Raw genomic sequence first — 22,924 nt, forward strand, 5'->3', positions numbered from 1 at the left:
AAGTAAAGCATTACAGGGCGATTGCATTGCATACAATAAAGCGACAACCATATGGCTCCTGCCAGTTGCCGATAACTCGGTTACAAAACATGATCATCTCATACAATAAAATTTAGCATCATGCTTTGACCATATCACATCACAACATGCCCTGCAAAAACAAGTTAGACGTCCTCTACTTTGTTGTTGCAAGTTTTACGTGGCTGCTACGGGCTGAGCAAAAACCGTTCTTACCTACGCATCAAAACCACAACGATAATTTGTCAAGTTGGTGCTGTTTTAACCTTCGCAAGGACCGGGCTTAGCCACACTCGGTTCAACTAAAGTTGGAGAAACTGACACCCGCCAGCCACCTATGTGCAAAGCACATCGGTAGAACCAGTCTCGCGTAAGCATACGCGTAATGTCGGTCTGGGCCGCTTCATCCAACAATACCACCGAACCAAAGTATGACATGCTGGTAAGCAGTATGACTTATATCGCCCACAACTCACTTGTGTTCTACTCGTGCATATGACATCTACGCATAAAACCAGGCTCGGATGCCACTGTTGGGGAACGTAGTAATTTCAAAAAATTTCCTACGCACACGCAAGATCATGGTGATGCATAGCAACGAGAGGGGAGAGTGTGTCCACGTACCCTCGTAGACCGAAAGCGGAAGCGTTAGCACAACGCGGTTGATGTAGTCGTAGGTCTTCACGATCCGAGTACCGAACGCACGGCACCTCCGAGTTTAGCACACGTTCAACCCGATGACGTCCCTCGAACTCCGATCCAGCCGAGTGTTGAGGAAGAGTTTCGTCAGGACGACGGCGTGGTGACGATGATGATGTTCTACCGATGCAGGGCTTCGCCTAAGCACCGCTACGATATTATCGAGCTGGACTATGGTGGAGGGGGGCACCGCACACGGCTAAGAGATCAATGATCAATTGTTGTGTCTCCAAGGGGTGCCCCCCTCCCCGTATATAAAGGAGTGGAGGAGGGGGAGGGCCGGCCCTCTCTATGGCGCGCCCTAGGAGGAGTCCTACTCCCACCGGGAGTAGGATTCCCCCCTTCCAAGTAGTAGGAGTAGGAAAGGAAAGGGGAGAGAGAAGAGAAGGAAGGAGGGGGCGCAGCCCCTCCCCCTAGTCCAATTCGGATTAGGCCTTGGGGGGCGCCCAGCCTCTCCTCTCTCTTTCCCCTAAAGCCCAATAAGGCCCATATACTCCCCGGCGAATTCCCGTAACTCTCCGGTACTCCGAAAAATACCCGAATCATTCGGAACCTTTCCGATGTCCAAATATAGTCGTCCAATATATCGATCTTTACGTCTTGACTATTTCGAGACTCCTCGTCATGTCCCTGATCTCATCCGGGACTCCGAACTACCTTCGGTACATCAAAACACATAAACTCATAATATAACCGTCATCGAACTTTAAGCGTGCGGACCCTACGGGTTCGAGAACAATGTAGACATGACCGAGAAACGTCTCCGGTCAATAACCAATAGCGGAACCTGGATGCTCATATTGGCTCCCACATATTCTACGAAGATCTTTATCGGTCAAACCGCATAACAACATACGTTGTTCCCTTTGTCATCGGTATGTTACTTGCCCGAGATTCGATCGTCGGTATCTCAATACCTAGTTCAATCTTGTTACCGGCAAGTCTCTTTACTCATTCCGTAATACATCATCCCGCAACTAACTCATTAGTTACAATGCTTGCAAGGCTTATAGTGATGTGCATTACTGAGTGGGCCCACAGATACCTCTCCGACAATCGGAGTGACAAATCCTAATCTTGAAATACGCGAACCCAACAAGTACCTTCGGAGACACCTGTAGAGCACCTTTATAATCACCCAGTTACGTTATGACGTTTGGTAGCACACAAAGTGTTCCTCCGGTAAACGGGAGTTGCATAATCTCATAGTCATAGGAACATGTATAAGTCATGAAGAAAGCAATAGCAACATACTAAACGATCAAGTGCTAAGCTAACGGAATGGGTCAAGTCAATCACATCATTCTCCTAATGATGTGATCCCGTTAATCAAATGACAACTCATGTCTATGGCTAGGAAAGTCAACCATCTTTGATTAACGAGCTAGTCAAGTAGAGGCATACTAGTGACACTATGTTTGTCTATGTATTCACACGTGTATCAAGTTTCCGGTTAATACAATTCTAGCATGAATAATAAACATTTATCATGAAATAAGGAAATAAATAATAACTTTATTATTGCCTCTAGGGCATATTTCCTTCAGCTAGGTGGTGCGGTAGTACTGCACAAGCGGTTCTACCGCCCTCCGCTTCAGTGCGGTTGGGCTGTCCAGGTATGTGCTGCTCGGGCGGTAGTACCGCAAGGCCGTGCGGTAGTACCGCATGTGCTTGCGGTAGTACCGCGGCCCGGGCGCGGTAGTACCGTGCTGCGCAGAATGGGTTGGTGGATAACGGTTGGATTTGTCCCTCCACTATATAAGGGGTGTCTTCTTCCCCGAGTTGACTACCTCTTCCAACCGAAGCTCCATTGTTGCTCCAAGCTCCATTTTCACCCGATCTCTCTCCCTAGCCAATCAAACTTGTTGATTTTCTAGGGATTGGTTGAGAAGGCCCCGATCTACACTTCCACCAAGAGAAATTTGATTCCCCCCACTAATCCCTTGCGGATCTTGTTACTCTTGGGTGTTTGAGCACCCTAGACGGTTGAGGTCACCGCGGAGCCATAGTCCATTGTGGTGAAGCTTCGTGGTGTCGTTGGGAGCCTCCAATTAAGTTGTGGAGATTGCCCCAACCTTGTTTGTAAAGGTCCGGTCGCCGCCTCCAAGGGCACCAATAGTGGATTCACGGCATCTCGCATTGTGTGAGGGCGTGAGTAGAATACGGTGGCCCTAGTGGCTTCTTGGGGAGCATTGTGCCTCCACACCGCTCCAACGGAGACGTACTTCCCCTCAAAAGGAAGGAACTTCGGTAACACATCCTCGTCTTCACCGGCTCCACTCTTGGTTATCTCGTGCCTTTACTTGTGCAAGCTTTCTTGTGTTATATCCCTTGCTTGCTTGTGTGCCTGTTGTTGTTGCATCATATAGGTTGCTCACCTAGTTGCATATCTAGACAACCTACTTTGATGCAAAGTTTAATTTGGTAAAGAAAAGCTAAAAATTGTTAGTTGCCTATCCTCCCCTTTAGTCAACTATATCGATCCTTTCAGATGGCCACACTACCTCCAGAAACAAAACTCTCAACCCATCGACACCATTTTGGTGAAAACCCCTTCATGCGTAAAGTTTTCAACAGAAAGGGCCATTTAACTTTATCATAGGCTTCTTCGAAATCTATTTTAAAGATCACTCCATTCAACTTTTTGCGGTGAAGCTCATGTACCGTTTCATGCAGCACAACCACACCATCTAGTATGTTGCGTCCTTGCATGAATGCTGTTTGAGTGGGCTTGACAACATGGTCAGCCACCCCGTTCAACCGGTTAGTTGCGACCTTCGTAAAGATTTTGAAGCTTATATTGAGAAGGCAAATCGGTCGATATTGTTGAATACGACTGGCCTCCTTAATCTTAGGCAGTAGGATAATCTCCCCAAAGTTTAAGCGGGAAATATCAAGGTCTTCGGTATTCAGTTGGTTAAACAACCGAATCAAGTCCGCCTTGATCACGTCCCAAAAGCATTGATAAAACTCTGCCGGAAAATCATCCGGTCTCGGAGCCTTGTTGTGTTCCATTTGAAACACCGCGGTTCGAATTTCTTCTTCAGAAAATGGAGAGGTTAAGAATTCATTTTCCGCTTCCGAAACTTAAGGGATGTCATGAGTGATAGACTCGTCCAGCTCAAAATGTGTTTCAGTGGAAGGGCCAAAAAGCTCTTTGTAGTATTTAGTAATAAAGTCTCTTAGCGGTGCTTCCCCCTCAATACGGCCTTCCTCTTGGTCAAGAGCAAAGATACGTTTCTTTCTATATCTGTCATTGGCTAGCATTTGAAAGTATTTCGTATTATCATCACCTTCAACGAGCGAATCAGCCTTGCAACGTTGGTACCATTTAATCTCTTCCTCACGAAGCAAGCGTGCAATCTGCTCATTAAGATGGCTTTTTTGCTCAATCTCAGCAGCAGAAAGAGGCCTCACGTCCGCAATTTTATCAAGGGTATCGATTAAAGCAAGAGAAAATGTCGAGAGAATGCTAGTACATACAATGGTTCAAAACCTCATCGTCTACCAACCTCTCGTCCTGAATTCTTCATCTGATCTTATTTGAACACAACAGGAGATCGAGGCTCGATGTAACCCAGCCATCCGGGCGCGTTTCGAACACGAGAATTTCACAAGAATCGACTTATTTTCCACAGGAACAAGCAAAGCTCCAAACGGGGCCATCGGATGGCTGAGAAGAGACCGCCATGAATGGTCTACACGCTGAAAAGATACGATTTCATATGCACTCTAATGCTATCACACACACGGTCTATCACCTAAAGCTTTTGCAATGAAAGGAAACAAAGAAGAAAGGCATAACTAAGAGTCTACTGCAAGAACTCGTGACACTGGAAAGATGAGCTAGACTACTTGGGGGGTCTTCAGCCTCTGGAAAACCCCGAACGCCCTTTCCGCTGTAGGAACTCGGGAATCTGCAGCTTCGGGCCTTCGTCCTGGGAGGATGAAGAGAACCGGGAGCTGCGGCCGCGGTTGCCGTCGCCTCCAGCCTGAGCATCCAGGATTTACATTAGAACACTGGGCGCGGAAGTGAGCAGAAAGTAGTCGGTGGAAGGAACGCAAGAGGGTGTACCTGCGCGGGTCGGACTTCACTTTCCTCCTGGCGCTTGAATCCAGTTGCAATCAAGGTTATGCTCACCTGAAAGGGGTTCCATGTTATTAGCATGTGGGATGATGCCGTGCGTTTGTTTACCGGGGTGTGTTTTAATTGTCTTTGAATTGTAAAATATGGTTTACTTGACTAAAAGTAAATGCAATTTTTATATCTCTCGCTGGGCGAGAAGACTCTTGTGACGGGCGTTGATTACTTACCTGACCAGTATATGATGGGTCTATGACAGACCCAAATATTAGATTTGCACCAGGATCGACGAGATCATATATCACTTCAGCTGCTGCATTCACCTACAAAGAGGATGACCAAATATATGATGGGTTCAGGCCAAAAGTAATTCAAAAATTTAGTGACGCTCTTCCATGTTAGCAGCAGGCTCAGTGCAAGCTCAAAGTTACAAGGGAATGAGGCCTGATTTAGAAATGAGGCCTTCTAAATTAACTTAGCTTATAAAAACAAATAGATTTGCTTAGCTTGTTATGTTGGTCACAATATAAACTATTAAGCATATAACTTCAACAAGCCGTTCTGTCTAACAGAGATTGTGCGTATGCTACCTCTGTCAATGTTAGGTCACTCCCTCCGGTGATATTCCACACAATTCCTGTTGCCCTTTCAATACCAATATCAAGTAGAGGAGACTGTATGGCATTGAGTGCAGCATCTCTTGCTCGTGTCTTACCTGCAGATAGGCCAACAGAAACAGCAGGACAAAAGAGAGAGGGTAAGCGGTTGTTGGTGTGGCTGTTGGCATGCTATGATGTCCAGAAATGCAATCTAAGCATGATTAGGAGTCATTATAACTGCATAAAGCCACACACAAAACTGACAAATATATATATATATATATATATATATATATATATATATATAGAGAGAGAGAGAGAGACTTTCAACGGAGAAAATCAAGTAATTAACTACATTCCATTTATGTTATTAGCACAATATCCTTAGAAGTTTCACAACAAGCATTAACTCTATATGAATGCGAGGCAGTATACATGTGCATGTAGCATTTGATGTTGAACAAATAAAGTTCCCTGAAATTTAACCTGTTGCTGTTCCAATTCCCATCAAGGATGAACCTGCATCTGACATAACTGATCGTACATCAGCAAAGTCAACATTAACCAAACCTGGCACCTGCAAGCAAAAAAAGGTAGCACCAAATCACATGTTTAGCTGCATATATCAGGCAACTCTAGTCAGAGTAAATATGTTAACAAAAACATGGGCTAAAGATATATGAACTTTCAGACTCGTGCAAATGGCATAACAAGCAGACAGGCAGTGAATGTTGTGTAAAGATAATAGCTAGAAACAATGGAGGAACGAAGTTCAATAGTCGGCAATGGGATTCTACTTTTATCCTGTTCCAGCTAACTGGGTATACATAATGGTAAAAATTAAGATACAATGACGTAGTTTGGATATTCCAAAGAAGTGTATATAATGTTGGATCAGGAATGAACTAGGAATCAATAATAATTTAAACCCGCTGCATAGTCTGAAGGTGATAATTTTGGAACACAAAAAAATGCTAAACAGGGAAATGGTCAGAGGAGATTGTTGATCCATAGTTGCATGAGTGTGTAAACTGTAAACCAAACTTGGTTTTCTTAAGACATCGCATGCCACTTCTTTCAAATCATACTTGGCAAATGTAAAATAGCTAACACGAGGTATAGCATAGCAGCATATTATCTTACAGTGATGATATCTGAGATTCCACGGACACCCTGCCGGAGAATATCATCTGCCAAATTAAAGGCTTCTGTCACAGGAGTATTTGGAGAAACAGCAGTCAGTAACTTATCATTTGGGATTACGATCAGTGTATCAACATTGCTCCTCAAGGCCGCAATTCCTTCTTGTGCCTGGAGTGCCCGTCTTCTTCCCTCAAATGAAAACGGAGTAGTCACGATTCCGACAGTTAATATACCCATAGACTTTGCGATCCCTGCTATAACAGGCGCCCCGCCAGTGCCTGTTCCACCTCCCATTCCAGCCTGTAAAATGAATTTGAAGGTTCAAAGGCGACCAATAGAGCATATCAATTATCATATCCACCCCCCCCCCCCCCCCCCGCAATTTTTTTTACATATTCCTTTCAGTCAAAGCACAGAAATGATTATATTTGGGTAAACTAATAAGTACTCAAACTTAACATGTATATCTAGGATATCGTTACTCTCAAATAAGATCAATTCCTGATGTGTTCTAAAATCTCTATATTAGATGCCAAGCAAGATGTTGCAATTCACAAATTCTACGTCAATTAAGCAACAGCAAAAGCGCAACTTGCACAAGCAGCTGGACGTACCGTGACAAAAACCATATCAGCTCCAGACACTGCCTTTTCTACCAACTCCTGGCTTTCCTTGGCTGCATTCATGCCGATTTCTGGGTTCCCACCAGCACCAAGACCTCTTGTCAGTTCCTGGCCAATCGGCAGCCTATTTGCCGGGTCAATGGGCGACATCCTCATAGCCTGGAAGTCAGTGTTCACGATCCAGAACTCCACCCCCTTCATGGAGCTCTCAATCATCCTGTTCACGGCGTTGGAGCCGGCGCCTCCAACCCCAATGACTTTAATCCGGGGCTCATTGTAGCGGTACGCGATAGAAGCATCTGCTAGCGGTAAGGTCTCAATTGCTTTCCCGATACCCTGCTCCTTGCTGGGGGCAGCAATTGCGCCATTATCCTCTCCATAGAGCATCGAGATCTCAGGGTGGAGGTCGTACATGGTGTCCTTGGGGGTGCGCCGCGGCCCAGATTGGCGCGAGTTTGCGGAGCATTCGAATCGACCAGGGCAACCGGCAAACCGCCTGTTCCTCAGGAAACGCGTCGCGCTGACACCACGAAATGTCTTCCCGGCCGGCGGCGGATCCAGATGGCGTGCCGGGTGCGCACCGGCACACCCGAAACTTGTGGAGAAGCTCATACCTCAGAACCGATGACCGAGATTGCGGACGGGGTGGAGACGGCGGGGACGCGGGGAGGTGGAGCGCGGACGGCGATGGAGGCGGCGCGGGGGATAGGCGGACGGTGCGGCGGTCGGCCGGCGGCTCTAGGGCACGGGCCGCCTTTGGGTCGGCCGGCAGCTTGGGGTAGGTCAGAGGAGCAAAGGTGATGGTGGTGGGGGCGGAAAACCCTTTGCTGTTTTCAGCTAAAATAAAATAAAATGGAGAGGGTGGCCGCGGAAGATTTTGATGGTTCGGATTCGTTGGCTGGGTGGACGGAGGGCGCGGATTTGATGATTTCGAATCAATCCAAAGAAACACGTGATTACCGAGTCCATGGAGATGGATGCCCTAACAGCATACCAAATCCGATTCAAAGACATCTTAAAAGAATCGATGTCAAGAGATGTTTTTGATGCGAACTGAGCATAGCTCGTAGCTGAGATGAATGAATAAGTTCCTTGTGGTGGAACCTTGTCACCAGGGTTTAAATTCTAGATTTGACACTGGTGTACATACTTTTTGAATTTATTTTCACACTCTCCTGTGATGTTCGTCCGGAGGGAAGATATGTTCTCGTCGACTTACGAGACGCCTATGATGACTTCTTCAATCTTAAAATGATGTGTCGGTTCACTACTGTATCTCGGAGGTGCTCCTAGGGGTGGATGTGCGCGCTTGTGTGCATTCATAAGGATGAGTGTATATTAGTGTCTGCGATTGTATTGTGTATAAAAAAGATATTTTTCGTGCATCTTTTCTTTTGAGAAAAACATATGTATATGTGATTGATTATCATGGGTGTGGTTAATTTTCGCGCAAGGCTCTACTGGTTCGATTAAACCTTGTTTCTTAACTAAGGGAAATGTTTTCTATTGTTGTGCTACATCAACATTTCTCTTCGGGAAAATCCAACAACTCGTACAGGAGTAGTTGCTAGCAAGCACAATATCATATAAGTAAAGACAACAGACAAATAACTATGAGTGAAGAGTTAGGGTTAAGGATAACCGAAACTCCGGAGAAAAGAATGTATCACGATGTTCACTTTCTTGGAGGGCAGCTAGTCACCGTTGGAGGGGCAAATGTTAGCTACCACGAGGGCACACCAACGCCACGAAGGTTTACTCTATTCTCCTTGTGGCAATACCATGAAGGCGTTTCTCAAGTGGCAGACCTTGAGGTGCTCTCCAAACCTTCACAAACTTTCGAAGGGTAATCACAATGAACAATTCATCTGTGAAGACCTCCTACCGCCTAGAAGTGTCCAACCTCCAAGAGTAACAAGATTAAGGGAGGAAATGCTCAAGACTTGCTCAAATCATGATTTTCTTTGGTCAAAAGAGGGAAAGGGAGTGGATCTATCACTTCGTGGAGTTTCTCTCAAGAAATCTCACAAACGCCTCCGGGATCTAGGATTTGGTGTAGAACATAGTGAGACGGAGCACTTTACAGCCTGTTTGGGACTGCTCTGCTCCTTCAAATTTAGCTCTGCTCCAGAAAACGCAAGCCAAACGGGATAGTTCCACGATATGTCGCTCCCAAAAAAACTAGAGTCTGGGGTACAACTCTCGGTTTTTTATGAAGCTCTTCAGGGGGTGTCGGTGTCAAAACCGGCAAATCTCGGGTAGGGGGTCCCAAGCTGCGTGTCTAAGGATCGATGGTAACAAGGGACAATACAGACACAATGTTTACCCAAGTTCGGGCCCTCTTAAAGGAGGTAAAACCCTACGTCCTGCTTGATTGTATTCGATGAGTATATGGATTACAAGAGTTGATCTACCTCGAGATCGTGATGGCTAAACCCTAACTGTCCAGCCTATGATTATTCTGATAGCCTCTACGGACTAAACCCTCCGGTTTATATACACACCGGAGGGGCCTAGGGTTGTACAGAGTCGGTTTGCAGAGGAAGGAAATAGTACATCCGGACACAAAACGTGTCGTCCACGCATATAGGAGTCCTATCCGGACACGGGGGATAGTCTTCTGCTTTATCTTCACGGCCCATCAGTCCGGCCTATATCGAATAAACCGGATACCCGAGGACCCCCTAATCCAGGACTCCCTCAGTAGCCCCTGAACCAGTCTTCGATGACGATGTGTTCGGCACGCGGATTATATTCGGCGTTGCAAGGCGGGTTCCTTCTCCTGAATACTTCAAGTTAGCTTCCTGCATAAGGGAACAGTGTCCGACTCTGCATAATCAATACAACCCTTAGCCACGAAGGCAGGATGTAAATAGGAACAGTGTCTTTTACTGACAACTTTTTCGGCAAAGCGTCACACTTGACTCTTTAACATTTCAAACCGTTTTCACGCCTTCCATTTCACGTTTCAAGGTCTAGCCTCCATTGGCACGTCTCGTCAAAACAGAGATCGTGCCCGCCCATTACTGGATTCTCATCAATATGGTTTGGGTAATCCAACCGCACCTCACGCACGATCTCGTTGGGAACAGGCGAGGTTTATGGCTTGAGAGGGGGACGCTTGGTATTTTCACCGTCTATAAGAGAGAAAAGACTCCTCCTTTTTCTTCACGCCTTCCTCTAGCTCATGTCTTCCAATATCCAAACTCTAGCGCTTACAACTCAGACCTCCCCCACCGCCGCCATCCTTTTCAGCAATTGCCGGGTCTGGCTCCAAGGGCAAGTGGGAGGCCTCCTCCGTCACTGAAAAGGACGTCAAGGATCTCCGGAGCGTGGGGTATCTGTCCGCGGATATCGTGCATAGGATCCCTGACAAAGATCAGGTTATCCCTACACCGGAGCCCGGTGAGAGGTGTTGGGGAACGTAGTAATTTCAAAAAAATTCCTACGCACACGCAAGATCATGGTGATGTATAGCAACGAGAGGGGAGAGTTTTGTCCACGTACCCTCGTAGACCGAAAGCGGAAGCGTTAGCACAACGCGGTTGATGTAGTCGTACGTCTTCACGATCCGACCGATCCAAGTACTGAACGCACGACACCTCCGAGTTGAGCACACGTTCAGCTCGATGACGTCCCGCGAGCTTCGATCCAGCAAAGCTTCGCCGTAGAGTTTTGCCAGCATGACGACGTGATGACGGTGATGATGATGCTACCGACGCAGGGCTTCGCCTAAGCATCGCTATGATATGATCGAGGTGGATTATGGTGGAGGGGGGCACCGCACACGGCTGGGAGAGATCAACAGATCAACTTGTGTGTCTAGTGGTGCCCCCTGCCCCCGTATATAAAGGAGCAAGGGGGAGGCTGGCCGGCCCCTTGTAGGTGCGCCAGGAGGAGGAGTCCTCCTCCTAGTAGGAGTAGGACTCCCCTCTTTCCTACTCCTACTAGGAGGGGGGAAGGAAGGGGGAGAGGGAGAAGGAAAGGGGGGCGCTCAGGGAGTCCTGGACTAAGGGGTCCTCGGGCGTCTGGCCTGTTATCCATGGGCCGGACTGATGGACTGTGAAGACACGAAGACCGAAGACTATACCCGTGTCCGGATTGGACTCTACTTGGCGTGGAAGGCAAGCTAGGCGACCCATTATGAAGATTTCCTCCTATGTAACCTACCTCATGTAACCCTAGATCTCTCCGGTGTCTATATAAACCGGAGAGCATAGTCTGGATAGGACAGATTCATTACCATATTCACATAGGCTAGACTTCTAGGGTTTAGCCATTACGATCTCGTGGTAGATCAACTCTTGTAACACTCATATTCATCAAGATCAATCAAGCAGGAAGTAGGGTATTACCTCCATAGAGAGGGCCCGAACCTGGGTAAACATCGTGTCCCTCGTCTCCTGTTACCATCGATCCTAGACGCACAGTTCGGGACCCCCTACCCGAGATCCGTCGGTTTTGACACCGACATTGGTGCTTTCATTGAGAGTTCCACTGTGTCGTCGACGAAAGGTTTGATGGCCCCTTCAATCGTCAGTAATGACGTGGTCCAAGGGGAAACTTCCTCCCCAGACAGATCTTTGTATTCGGTAGCTTCGTACTGCGGGCCAACTCGCTTGGCCATTTGGAGCAGATCGATAGCTACGTCCCTGGCCATCAGGTCAGATTCGGAAGCCTGAACTACGTCGCGGACATCCATGGAGACTTGATCTTCGACGGATTCGAGACCGCGGCAACCGCTCCCCTTCGCCCCGATGAACATGGCTTAAACCTGTCATCGGGCCGCATCCAGGAGATAGCTCCTGTAACAACTCTGGCCTTAGATCTGGAACAGATCAAGTCGTCCGAAGATGGGAGACTCAACCCCATCACGGGGGCTACCGAGTCTGTGGCGTTGGAGCCGCGCGCAGATCCCACTTCATACGATACCTGCATCAACGGAACCCCGGACTCGTCTCTGATATCGAGTTCCAAACCCTGCGAGCTCGCGGATACCGAACTCGATCGTTTATTGATATTCAAGTTCAGCTCCGCAGATGTCTTCCAACACTCGCCCATGGGTGACCTACTAAACTTACTAAAAAACCTATCCCTGGCAGACGGCTCATCGCCGAACTATGTTCGGTTCGACCTTACGGCGGATGATGGAGAATTTTGCTTCCCACCCGCCACCCACTTCATAGCCACCGTCGAAGACCCAACCAACACGCCGGGCCTCTGCTCTGAAGACATCGACGGTCTGGACGATGATGAGGGGCAAGGCCAGAGCTTACTATCCGCTAGATGCGGGGCGACCACTTCCTGGTATGACGTGTGCATGGTAGACACACCCAACGGCGATCTCGACGATGACAAGGAAGATCCAGTCGAGGATAAGCCTCCTGGTACACAGTCCGAACACCTGCGCCCCCGGCGCCACTCTCAGTCACGTCACTCAAGAGAAAACAATACTAGCACCGGAGGCGATAACACTCCGGACAACTAAGGCCCTGTTGAGACAGGATCCGAACAGGAGGACCAGGAAAACAGGCAAGATAGCCCTGATGAACAAGTCACATTCGGAGACTCGGAGGATAGTAATTATCTCCTACTCTCCGAGGAAGAGGAGAGCCTCTACAACGAGGAATTCATCGTGCCTGAGGAACCTCTCGAGCAGGAGCGCTTTAAACGCCGGCTAATAGCCACGGCAAGGAATCTAAGAATAAAGCAGCTGCAGCTTCAAGCAAGCCAAGATCTGCTCAATGATAAATGGACCGAGGTCCTGGCCGCTGAAGAATACGGCCTTAGCGGTCCAGACAAAAGCCACCACAACTGTAGGTGGCTCCCTCAATACGATGGCAAGGCGTTGGAGCCCACACCACCATTGAATAAGCCAGTAGGCCGACCATAGTTCGGTCCGGACAAAGCAGCAGCCCAAGCAGAGCACCATACCAACCCATCCGGCAGTCCAAGCAAGAACAAAGAAGCTCGGGGGAACACTCGCGACATCCAACAAGACCTGGAGGGTAGAACAGGACACACAAAATTGACACACAGATCGCGGAGACATGCCCCGGGCAGTAATAACAGTTATCTATTCGGACACAACAGACCCGAGCACGCTCGGTCCAAAAACCGTAAGCGGAGTCCGTCGGAGGTGCTTCACAGTGTGGCCCAACATAGAGGAGCCGCACACCCTCTTTGCTTCACCAACGAGGTGATGGAGCACGAATTTCCAGACGGGTTTAAACCCATCAACATCGCATCATACGATGGAACAACAGATCCCGCGGTATGGATTGAGGACTATCTCCTCCATATCCACCTGGCTCGCGGAGACGACCTTCATGCCATTAAATACCTACCTCTCAAGCTTAAGGGGCCAGCACGGTACTGGCTAAACAGTTTGCCAGAAAATTCTGTTGGCAGCTGGGAAGATTTGGAAGACACCTTTCGTGACAACTTCCAAGGAACATATGTCCGGCCATCAGATGCCGATGACTTAAGTCATATTGTCCAACAGCCCGGCGAGTCAGCCAGGGAACTCTGGACTAGATTCTTAGTCAAAAAGAACCAAATTGTCGACTGTCCGGACGCGGAAGCCCTTGCGGCCTTCAAATATAGCGTTCGGGACGAATGGCTAGCACGTCACCTCGGCCAGGAAGGACCTAAATGCATGACAGCCCTTACCGCTCTAATGACTCGCTTTTGTGCGGGAGAAGACAACTGGCTCGCTCGTAAAAACAACAACGCCAGCGACCCGGGCACTTCCGAAATCCGAGACGGCAACGACAAGCCACGACTAAACGAACACAACAGTCGCAGCAATAATGAAAAATTACGCGACACAGCGGTCAACGCCGGATTTCACAATCCAAAAACTGGTCAACAAAAGAAGCCATTCAAGGCAAACCAGGATGGACCATCCACCCTCGACAGGATATTGGACCGACCTTGTCAGATTCACGGTCACCCTGATAAGCCAGCTAATCACACCAACAGAAACTGTTGGGTCTTTAAGCAGGCAGGCAAGCTTAACGCCGAACACAATGGGAGGAGGCCACCAGGCGATAAAGACGATGGAGCGGCTCGCAGCCGAACACCACGGGCCAGAAACAGTTTCCCTCCGAAGCTCGACCACTCCCGGAACAGAAATAGCAGTTCGGCTTCCGCCACCCACCCGCTATACCGGCAAGATTCACACCACGCATACATCACTATGCGCTCAAGATACCATGGGCACCGGCGGAAGCACAATACGGGCAACCCTGCAAACATTTCCGTAACGTTTTTTATCTGTTTTCCATATTTTTCTTTATTATCTCTTAAAAACAGGTGACCATCAAGACAACATCTAATCGGACTCTATTGGAGTTCGGATCCGTACGCTCACCTAAGGGGCCACTTCCGTTAAGGACTCCCCTCCCCGAGGACGGGTGGCGCAGACGTGCGACAGGAGGTCCAAAACAGCCTTTTTGTAGACCGCACTCTTTATTTTGAGCCTGTACTATGCCTTTTTCCTCCGTTCCCGACCCGAGCATGTCAAATAGCCGGGTTGTGGTTTTTCTCTTCTTTTTATATATATGAATTTATCATTGGCTTATTGCTCCACTCCCAGTAAACTTCATCCGAACTAATCTTCCATACTCTTTCTACAACGAGTACGCCCGTAACGGCGGTGTTACAAAGATGCACCTCAGCATCACTTGCCAGGGGCTCGGTATGGGAACAAATGAGTCGCCAATAAAAGTCCGAACAGCTCTATAGCGTAATTCGGCGTCGCAAGTTTGGCCTTATATGCATCAGCTCCGAATCATTGTCTTTGGTCAATAGTTGGGTTGCCCGGCTCCTGTGCTTGCTACCCTACGTTTCGCTCTATCGGCTAGGGTAGTAAAGGGAGAACTACTGCAATTGTGCCCTGGCTTTGACCGGATGAGCACCTCAGTAGAGAAAGCCGAAAACTGACTGTCATGATGCGGCGAGAGTTGGTCAACCACTTGACGATTTATCCGAATCTTTAGCGATTCTCCGTGTTACACGAAGGATCTTTTTCAGATCAAAACATGTAAGGCAAAATATTACGGTACGCCGCATACATACTAGGGGCTATGTCGTAGCCCCACCATAAAACTCCTATGGCTAAGTGGAAGTGTTAACGCCCTATAGTCCGATTGCCTGGTTCGATGCATTATCACCTCCTTTATGGACCAAGACGTTGGATAAAGAGTGATTCAATGCTTTTCCGAACACCCCCGTATTTCCTACGAGGGGGCTGAAGCCGATGATTGGAAAACTTTCAAATTACATTAAAATGGACGCACAGGAGGAATACAAGCTTTCGAGCAAAAAATAGATTAACTATAAAGTTGTCTGTTACAACCCTTGTACACATCACTCGAATATTATGTCTTTCGAGCATTCACCCTCTATCAAGCGGGCGGCCTCTAGGACGTCTCCAAAATAATGCTCCGGTTCCGGACGGTCCTTGCCTTTGGGTGGACTCTTCGTCGCAACATCGATGTCCTTCATCTTCCCCCAGAATGTCTTGACTCGGGCGAAGGCCATTTGTGCACCTTCAATGCACGCCGACCGCTTCACAACGTTGATACGCGGCACCGCGTCAGCAAGCCGCTGCACCAGGCCGAAGTAACTACTCGGAACAGGTTTAGTCGGCCACAAACTGGCCACGACGTTCTTCATGGCAGCGCCGGATATCCTATGTAGCTCGGCCCACCGGGACATCTGTTCATTCAGCAACAGAGGACGCTTCGACGCGCCAAATTGCGACCAGAAAAGCTTCTCTGTTGCATACCCCTCTTGCGCCTGATAAAACCGCGCCACATCGGAAGAACTCTTCGGCAAGTCTAAAAAATTGTCCGAAGAACTCCATACTTGGTTAAGCTGAGCATAGTTCGGATCGCCGAACTTAGCCTGTAGCAAAAAGGGCTTGCCAGCCACAATCTCCCCAGCTTGCCGGATCTCCTCACGGGCTACTCTGGATTCAGACCGCGCTTCTCTCGCCTCTCGTAAGGCCTTGTCAAGTTCAGCCATTTTGGCTTCATTTTCCTTCTCAAGAAGTTTACAGCGGCCAGCCGCATTCTCTAACTCGCGCGCCATGGTAGACATTGCCTCCTTATCCTGGCGCCGCGCGTCTTGTTCAGCCTTCAATTCAGCCGATGCCTTGTCGGTAGCCGCATTACTAAACCGGGCCTGCTCCTTGGCCCGGGATAGCTCCGCTCGAAGGGCTTCCACGGCGGCAGCACCATCTGCATTGATGCACATTTCATATCAAACTCTCTTCAGAGTCAGGCTTACATTACAAGCATATTGGTGTAAGGAATGCTCGAAATATATACCTTGCGAGTCGTCAAGACGCCTGTTGATCAAACCAATGTCATCCTCCGCAATATCCAGCTTTCGCCGCAATTCGGTTAACTCCGAATTTCGGGCAGTGGCAGGAGGGGAGACAGCCTGCATTCCAAATTAAACCAAGGTTAGTACCTGAAAATATCTTTTCGATCCTCCGATCACTTCCTTTGGAAGGCGATCCGAGTCTCAGGGGCTACTGCATACACAACAGGTGCATTCTGTCAATATTATTCAATTGGCAACATTACATCACAAACCTCAAAACCTCTCAGAAGGCTCGTAAAGGCCTCGTTCAACCCGCTCTTCGCGGATACAACTTTTTCGACCACCGTAACCATTAAGGCATGGTGCTCCTCTGAAACGGACGCTCGTCGCAGCATGTCCGTCAGCGTCTCCGGCACTCCTGGGTCTTCGGACACCACTGCCGGAGCACGACGTTCCTTTGAAGGAATCCACTTACCCGCCTCCAGCATTGTCTCCGGCTGTAAACCGGACAGTTCGGGGCCGTCATTCTTGATCCCCGAACCCTGAGTGACAGAGGCACCACCTTCGGGTAGCTCCTTCCTCGTTTCCTGCGCTACTTGCCGGTTGGGAGGAGCCCTCCGGGACGACACCTCGAGATCATCCGCCCTGTTAGGCAAGGAGGCCGGAGAAGGCGGGTCGCTCTCCATCATCTCCGAAAGAAGGTCTCCCGAGGAGGAGGATGATTGAGAAGCACCAGGCGTTAACCTGCGAGGATGCACATATGTCGGAGGGTTATTCCAGTAATAAGAAAGGAATGAGGTAGGGTTAAAGCGCCCTGCTCCACTTACGGTCTGGCCGGAGGTTCGTCCTCATCATCAAGCTCAACGACGACATCGCTTACCCGGCTCAAGCCGCCCGACGAGGGCATTTTCCCTTTCTTGGAAGGCTTCCCCTCCCGACCTCCAGAAGCGGCCCTCTTCTTGCCATGAAGTGCCCCCTCCACACCTTTGCCCCCGGGCAAAAGGGTTTCAGTTTCCCCGAACACAGCGCCTAAATCGCCCTTAGGATGGGCATCTCCTCTGGGCTCCCCGCTCTCGCCTCCCTCTGTAGACACCAGGTACGGTCTCGGGATCAACATCCGCGTCAGTAGGGCGGATGCAGGGTCTTCGGGAAGGGGCACCGGACACCAGATTAACACTGCTTTCTTTATTCAGTCCTGTATAAGGGCAGGTTGTTTAGTGTCTTGTCAAGAGATGCTTGAATGAAAGGTTTGCGGGGATTAAATATTTACCGGAGTGTCCAGATGATTGCAGTCGAGGCCGACGTCTTCGGTGGTGTCCGGCCATTGCTCTCGCTCCCCGGAATATAACTTCCACATTCCTTCGTGCGTAGTACCGAAGAAGTGCTGAAGAGTCCGCCGCCCTTCTGGATTGAACTCCCACATAAGGAGAGGCCGCCGTTGACACGGCAGGATCCGGCGGACCAGCATTACCTGAACGACGTTCGCAAGATCGATGCCCTTCTCGGTAAGACTTCGGATGCGACCTTGCAGAGTCTGCACCTCATTAGCGGATCCCCAGTCCAACCCCTTGTTGATCCATGAAGCAAGCTGAGTCGGAGGGCCGGGTCGGAATGCAGGCGTAGCCACCCACTTGGAGCCCCGCGGCTCGTTGACATAAAACCACCCATGCTGCCATAGTTTGGAAGACTCGACAAAGGATCCTTCAAACCAAACTGCGCTGGCAAGCTTGTTTATTACAACGCTGCCGCACTCCGCCTGCTCCCCCTCTATCACTCGCGGCCTCACATCAAAAGTCTTGAGCCACAAACCAAAGTGCGGAGGAGTCCGGAGGAAGGCCTCACACGTGACGATGAATGCTGAGATAAGAAGAACAGAGTCCGGGGCCAGATCGTGAAAATCTAGCCCATAGTAGAACATGAGCCCCGGACGAAGGGGTTAAGCGCGAACCCTAACCCATGGAGGAAGTGGGACACAAATACTACCCTCTCGCCGGATTTGGGGGTGGGAATAATCTGCCCCTCGGCAGGAAGCCGATGAAGGATTTTTGGGGTCAGGTACCTCGCTACGCGGAGCTTTGCAATATCCTCCTCCGTGACGGAAGAGGCCACCCACCGGCCTGAACGGCTGGACCCGGACATGATTGGGGCTGGTGGTGATTGGAACTCGAGGGCTAGAACTCGAGGTGGCCGGGGTTGAGGAAGAAGCAAGCGCGGAAGAAAAAGACAAGTCTGGGTCCCTATATGAAGGCCCAGAATATCGAGCGTCCCCTCCTGGGTCTTGAAACTTACCTATCCCCAAAGAGTTGTACCCAGGGACGGTTGGGTTATCCATACCTACATTATCGAAAATCTCGTGAATAAGGGGACATGATCTCTGCTTAGACAAGACGTGCCAATAAAACCGCTTCCCGAGACGTGGGGCGACGGGCTAGCCAACGGTTGGAAATAATAATCGGGCAGGCGTGATACAATGTCATAAACAGTTGTCAGCAGATTGGGCTCGTGGAGTATTGTATTTTCTGCAATTATATACATAGGTCCGGATACAATCGTCACATCTGAAGACTACCTTGGGGTTCGGAAGAAGGGGAACCCGCCTTGCAATGGCGAAGACAATCTGCGCGCTGGACTCCTCGTCATTGAAGCCAGGTTCAGGGGCTACTGAGGGAGTCCTGGACTAAGGGGTCCTCGGGCGTCTGGCCTGTTATCCATGGGCCGGACTGATGGGCTATGAAGACACGAAGACCGAAGACTATACCCGTGTCCGGATTGGACTCTACTTGGCGTGGAAGGCAAGCTAGGCGACCCATTATGAAGATTTCCTCCTATGTAACCGACCTCACGTAACCCTAGATCTCTCCGATGTCTATATAAACCGGAGAGCATAGTCCGGATAGGACAGATTCATTACCATATTCACATAGGCTAGACTTCTAGGGTTTAGCCATTACGATCTCGTGGTAGATCAACTCTTGTAACACTCATATCATCAAGATCAATCAAGCAGGAAGTAGGGTATTACCTCCATAGAGAGGGCCCGAACCTGGGTAAACATCGTGTCCCGCGTCTCCTATTACCATCGATCCTAGACGCACAATTCGGGACCCCCTACCCGAGATCCGCCGGTTTTGACACCGACAGGCGCCGCCCATCCTCTCCTAGTCCAATTCGGACCAGAGGGGGAGGGGCGAGCGGCCTGCCCTAGGCCAGCCCTCTCTCTCTCTCTCCACTAAGGCCCATAAGGCCCACTATTTCTCCCGGGGGGGTTCCGGTAACCCTCCGACACTCCGGTTTTCTCCGAAACCACCCGGAACACTTCCGGTGTCCGAATATAGTCGTCTAATATATGGATCTTTATGCCTCGACCATTTAGAGACTCCTCGTCATGTCCGTGATCATATCCGGGACTCCGAACTACCTTCGGTACATCAAAACACAAAAACTCATAATACCAATCGTCACCGAACTTTAAGCGTGCGGACCCTACGGGTTCGAGAACTATGTAGACATGACGGAGACACGTCTCCGGTCAATAACCAGTAGCGGAACCTGGATGCTCATATTGGCTCGTACATATTCTACGAAGATCTTTATCGGTCAAACCGCATAACAACATACGTTGTTCCCTTTGTCATCGGTATGTTACTTGCCCGAGATTCGATCGTCGGTATCTCAATACCTAGCTCAATCTCGTTACCGGCAAGTCTCTTTACTCATTACGTAATGCATCATCCCGTAACTAACTCATTAGTCACATTGCTTGCAAGGCTTATTGTGATGTGCATTACCGAGAGGGCCCAGAGATACCTCTCCGACAATCGGAGTGACAAATCCTAGTCTCGATCTATGCCAACTCAACAAGTACCATCGGAGACACCTTTAGAGCACCTTTATAATCACCCAGTTACGTTGTGACGTTTGGTAGCACACAAAGTGTTCCTCTGGTAATCGGGAGTTGCATAATCTCATAGTCATAGGAACATGTATAAGTCATGAAGAAAGCAACAGCAGTAAACTAAACGATCAAGTGCTAAGCTAACGGAATGGGTCAAGTCAATCACATCATTCTCCTAATGATGTGATCCCATTAATCAATTGACTACTCATGTCTATGGCTAGGAAACTCAACCATCTTTGATCAACGAGCTAGTCAAGTAGAGGCATACTAGTGACACTATGTTTGTCTATGTATTCACACATGTATTATGTTTCCGCTTAATACAATTCTAGCATGAATAATAAACATTTATCATGATATGAGGAAATAAATAATAACTTTATTATTGCCTCTAGGGCATATTTCCTTCAGTCTCCCACTTGCACTAGAGTCAATAATCTAGATTACACAGTAATGATTCTAACACCCATGGAGTTTTGGTGCTGATCATGTTTTGCTCGCGGAAGAGGCTTAGTCAACGGGTCTGCAACATTCAGATCCGTATGTATCTTGCAAATCTCTATGTCTCCCACCTGGACTTGATCCCGGATGGAATTGAAGCGTCTCTTGATGTGCTTGGTTCTCTTGTGAAATCTGGATTCCTTTGCCAAGGCAATTGCACGAGTATTGTCACAAAAGATTTTCATTGGTCCCGATGCACTAGGTATGATACCTAGATCGGATATGAACTCCTTCATCCAGACTCCTTCATTTGCTGCTTCTGAAGCAGCTATGTACTCCGCTTCACACGTAGATCCCGCCACGACGCTTTGTTTAGAACTGCACCAACTGACAGCTCCACCGTTCAATGTAAACACGTATCCGGTTTGCGATTTAGAATCGTCCGGATCAGTGTCAATGCTTGCATCGACGTAACCATTTACGACGAGCTCTTTGTCACCTCCATAAACGAGAAACATATCCTTAGTCCTTTTCAGGTATTTCAGGATGTTCTTGATCGCTGTCCAGTGATCCACTCCTGGATTACTTTGGTACCTCCCTGCTAAGCTAATAGCAAGGCACACATCAGGTCTGGTACACAGCATTGCATACATGATAGAGCCTATGGCTGAAGCATAGGGAACATCTTTCATTTTCTCTCTATCTTCTGAAGTGGTCGGGCATTGAGTCTGACTCAACTTCACACCTTGTAACACAGGCAAGAACCCTTTCTTTGCTTGATCCATTTTGATTTTTTTTAAACTTTGTCAAGGTATGTGCTTTGTGAAAGTCCTATCAAGCGTCTTGATCTATCTCTATAGATCTTGATGCCCAATATGTAAGCAGCTTCACCGAGGTCTTTCATTGAAAAACTCTTATTCAAGTATCCTTTTATGCTATCCAGAAATTCTATATCATTTCCAATTAACAATATGTCATCCACATATAATATTAGAAATGCTACAGAGCTCCCACTCACTTTCTTGTAAATACAGGCTTCTCCAAAAGTCTGTATAAATCCATATGCTTTGATCACACTATCAAAACGTTTATTCCAACTCCGAGAGGCTTGCACCAGTCCATAAATGGATCGCTGGAGCTTGCACACTTTGTTAGCTCCCTTTGGATCGTCAAAACCTTCCGGTTGCATCATATACAACTCTTCGTCCAGAAATCCATTCAGGAATGCAGTTTTGACATCCATTTGACAAATTTCATAATCATAAAATGCGGCAATTGCTAACATGATTCGGAGAGACTTAAGCATTGCTACGGGTGAGAAAGTCTCATCGTAGTCAACTCCTTGAACTTGGCGAAAACCTTTCGCAACAAGTCGAGCTTTGTAGACAGTAACATTACTGTCAGCGTCAGTCTTCTTCTTGAAGATCCATTTATTCTCTATGGCTTGCCAATCATCGGGCAAGTCAACCAAAGTCCACACTTTGTTCTCATACATGGATCCTATCTCAGATTTCATGGCTTCAAGCCATTTTGCGGAATCTGGGCTCACCATTGCTTCTTCATAGTTCATAGGTTCGCCTTGGTCAAGTAACATGACCTCCAGAACAGGATTACCGTACCACTGTGGTGCAGATCTTACTCTGGTTGACCTACGAGGTTCGGTAGTAACTTGATCTGAAGTTTCATTGTCGGGTGGTTGGTGCGACATATGCCAACGGATGGCTTATCATTGTGGGTGCCGATAAGACATCGCCGGTGCCTGGAAACGGGATGAGGCGAAGACATGCACGCCGGCGGATCTTACCCAGGTTCGGGGCTCTCCGAGGAGATAACACCCCTAGTCCTGCTCTGCGGGGTCTCCGCATGATCACTAGATCAAGGAAAGGTAGCTACAATCGCTCCTAGAGCTGTTGGGTTCAAGGGAGAAGAAGAACAAGGCTAGCTCTTGCTTCTCTCTATCTCTATGGTGTGTGTGCTGTGTTCAAAAGCTCACCCTTTGCATGGGTGCTCCGGGGGGTTTATATAGGCCTACCCCCCGGGGGTACAATGGTAATCCGGCTGGGCTCTGGTCCCAGCCGTCAGT

The 22,924-nt window shown here is 48.6% G+C and overlaps 1 protein-coding gene across 1 annotated transcript; it reads right to left on the minus strand.

Annotated features, from left to right (window-relative positions):
- Window positions 1-4,326: 4,326 nt before the first annotated feature.
- On the minus strand, window positions 4,327-7,990 carry LOC109744112 (cell division protein FtsZ homolog 2-2, chloroplastic). The gene is made up of 7 exons (XM_020303208.4): window positions 7,158-7,990; window positions 6,544-6,843; window positions 5,887-5,977; window positions 5,392-5,516; window positions 5,032-5,124; window positions 4,793-4,858; window positions 4,327-4,709 (listed from the first exon to the last, which is right to left on the minus strand). Exons 1-7 carry the CDS (start codon window positions 7,776-7,778, stop codon window positions 4,584-4,586), a joined length of 1,422 nt encoding a protein of 473 aa, XP_020158797.1. The 5' UTR covers window positions 7,779-7,990; the 3' UTR covers window positions 4,327-4,583.
- Between the last annotated feature and the right edge of the window lie 14,934 nt (window positions 7,991-22,924).

Source organism: Aegilops tauschii, chromosome 1, assembly GCF_002575655.3.
Source record: "Aegilops tauschii subsp. strangulata cultivar AL8/78 chromosome 1, Aet v6.0, whole genome shotgun sequence".
NCBI lineage: Eukaryota > Viridiplantae > Streptophyta > Magnoliopsida > Poales > Poaceae > Aegilops > Aegilops tauschii.

Excerpts from the sequence above, each read along its gene's own strand:
- LOC109744112 (XM_020303208.4), bottom strand. The coding sequence starts at position 7,778 with ATGAGCTTCTCCACAAGTTTCGGGTGTGCCGGTGCGCACCCGGCACGC. Across the intron at positions 5,517-5,886 it reads GGGAATTGGAACAGCAACAG|GTAAGACACGAGCAAGAGAT; the intron begins GTTAAATTTCAG and ends GCCTATCTGCAG. Across the intron at positions 5,125-5,391 it reads GTGACCTAACATTGACAGAG|GTGAATGCAGCAGCTGAAGT; the intron begins GTAGCATACGCA and ends TCCTCTTTGTAG.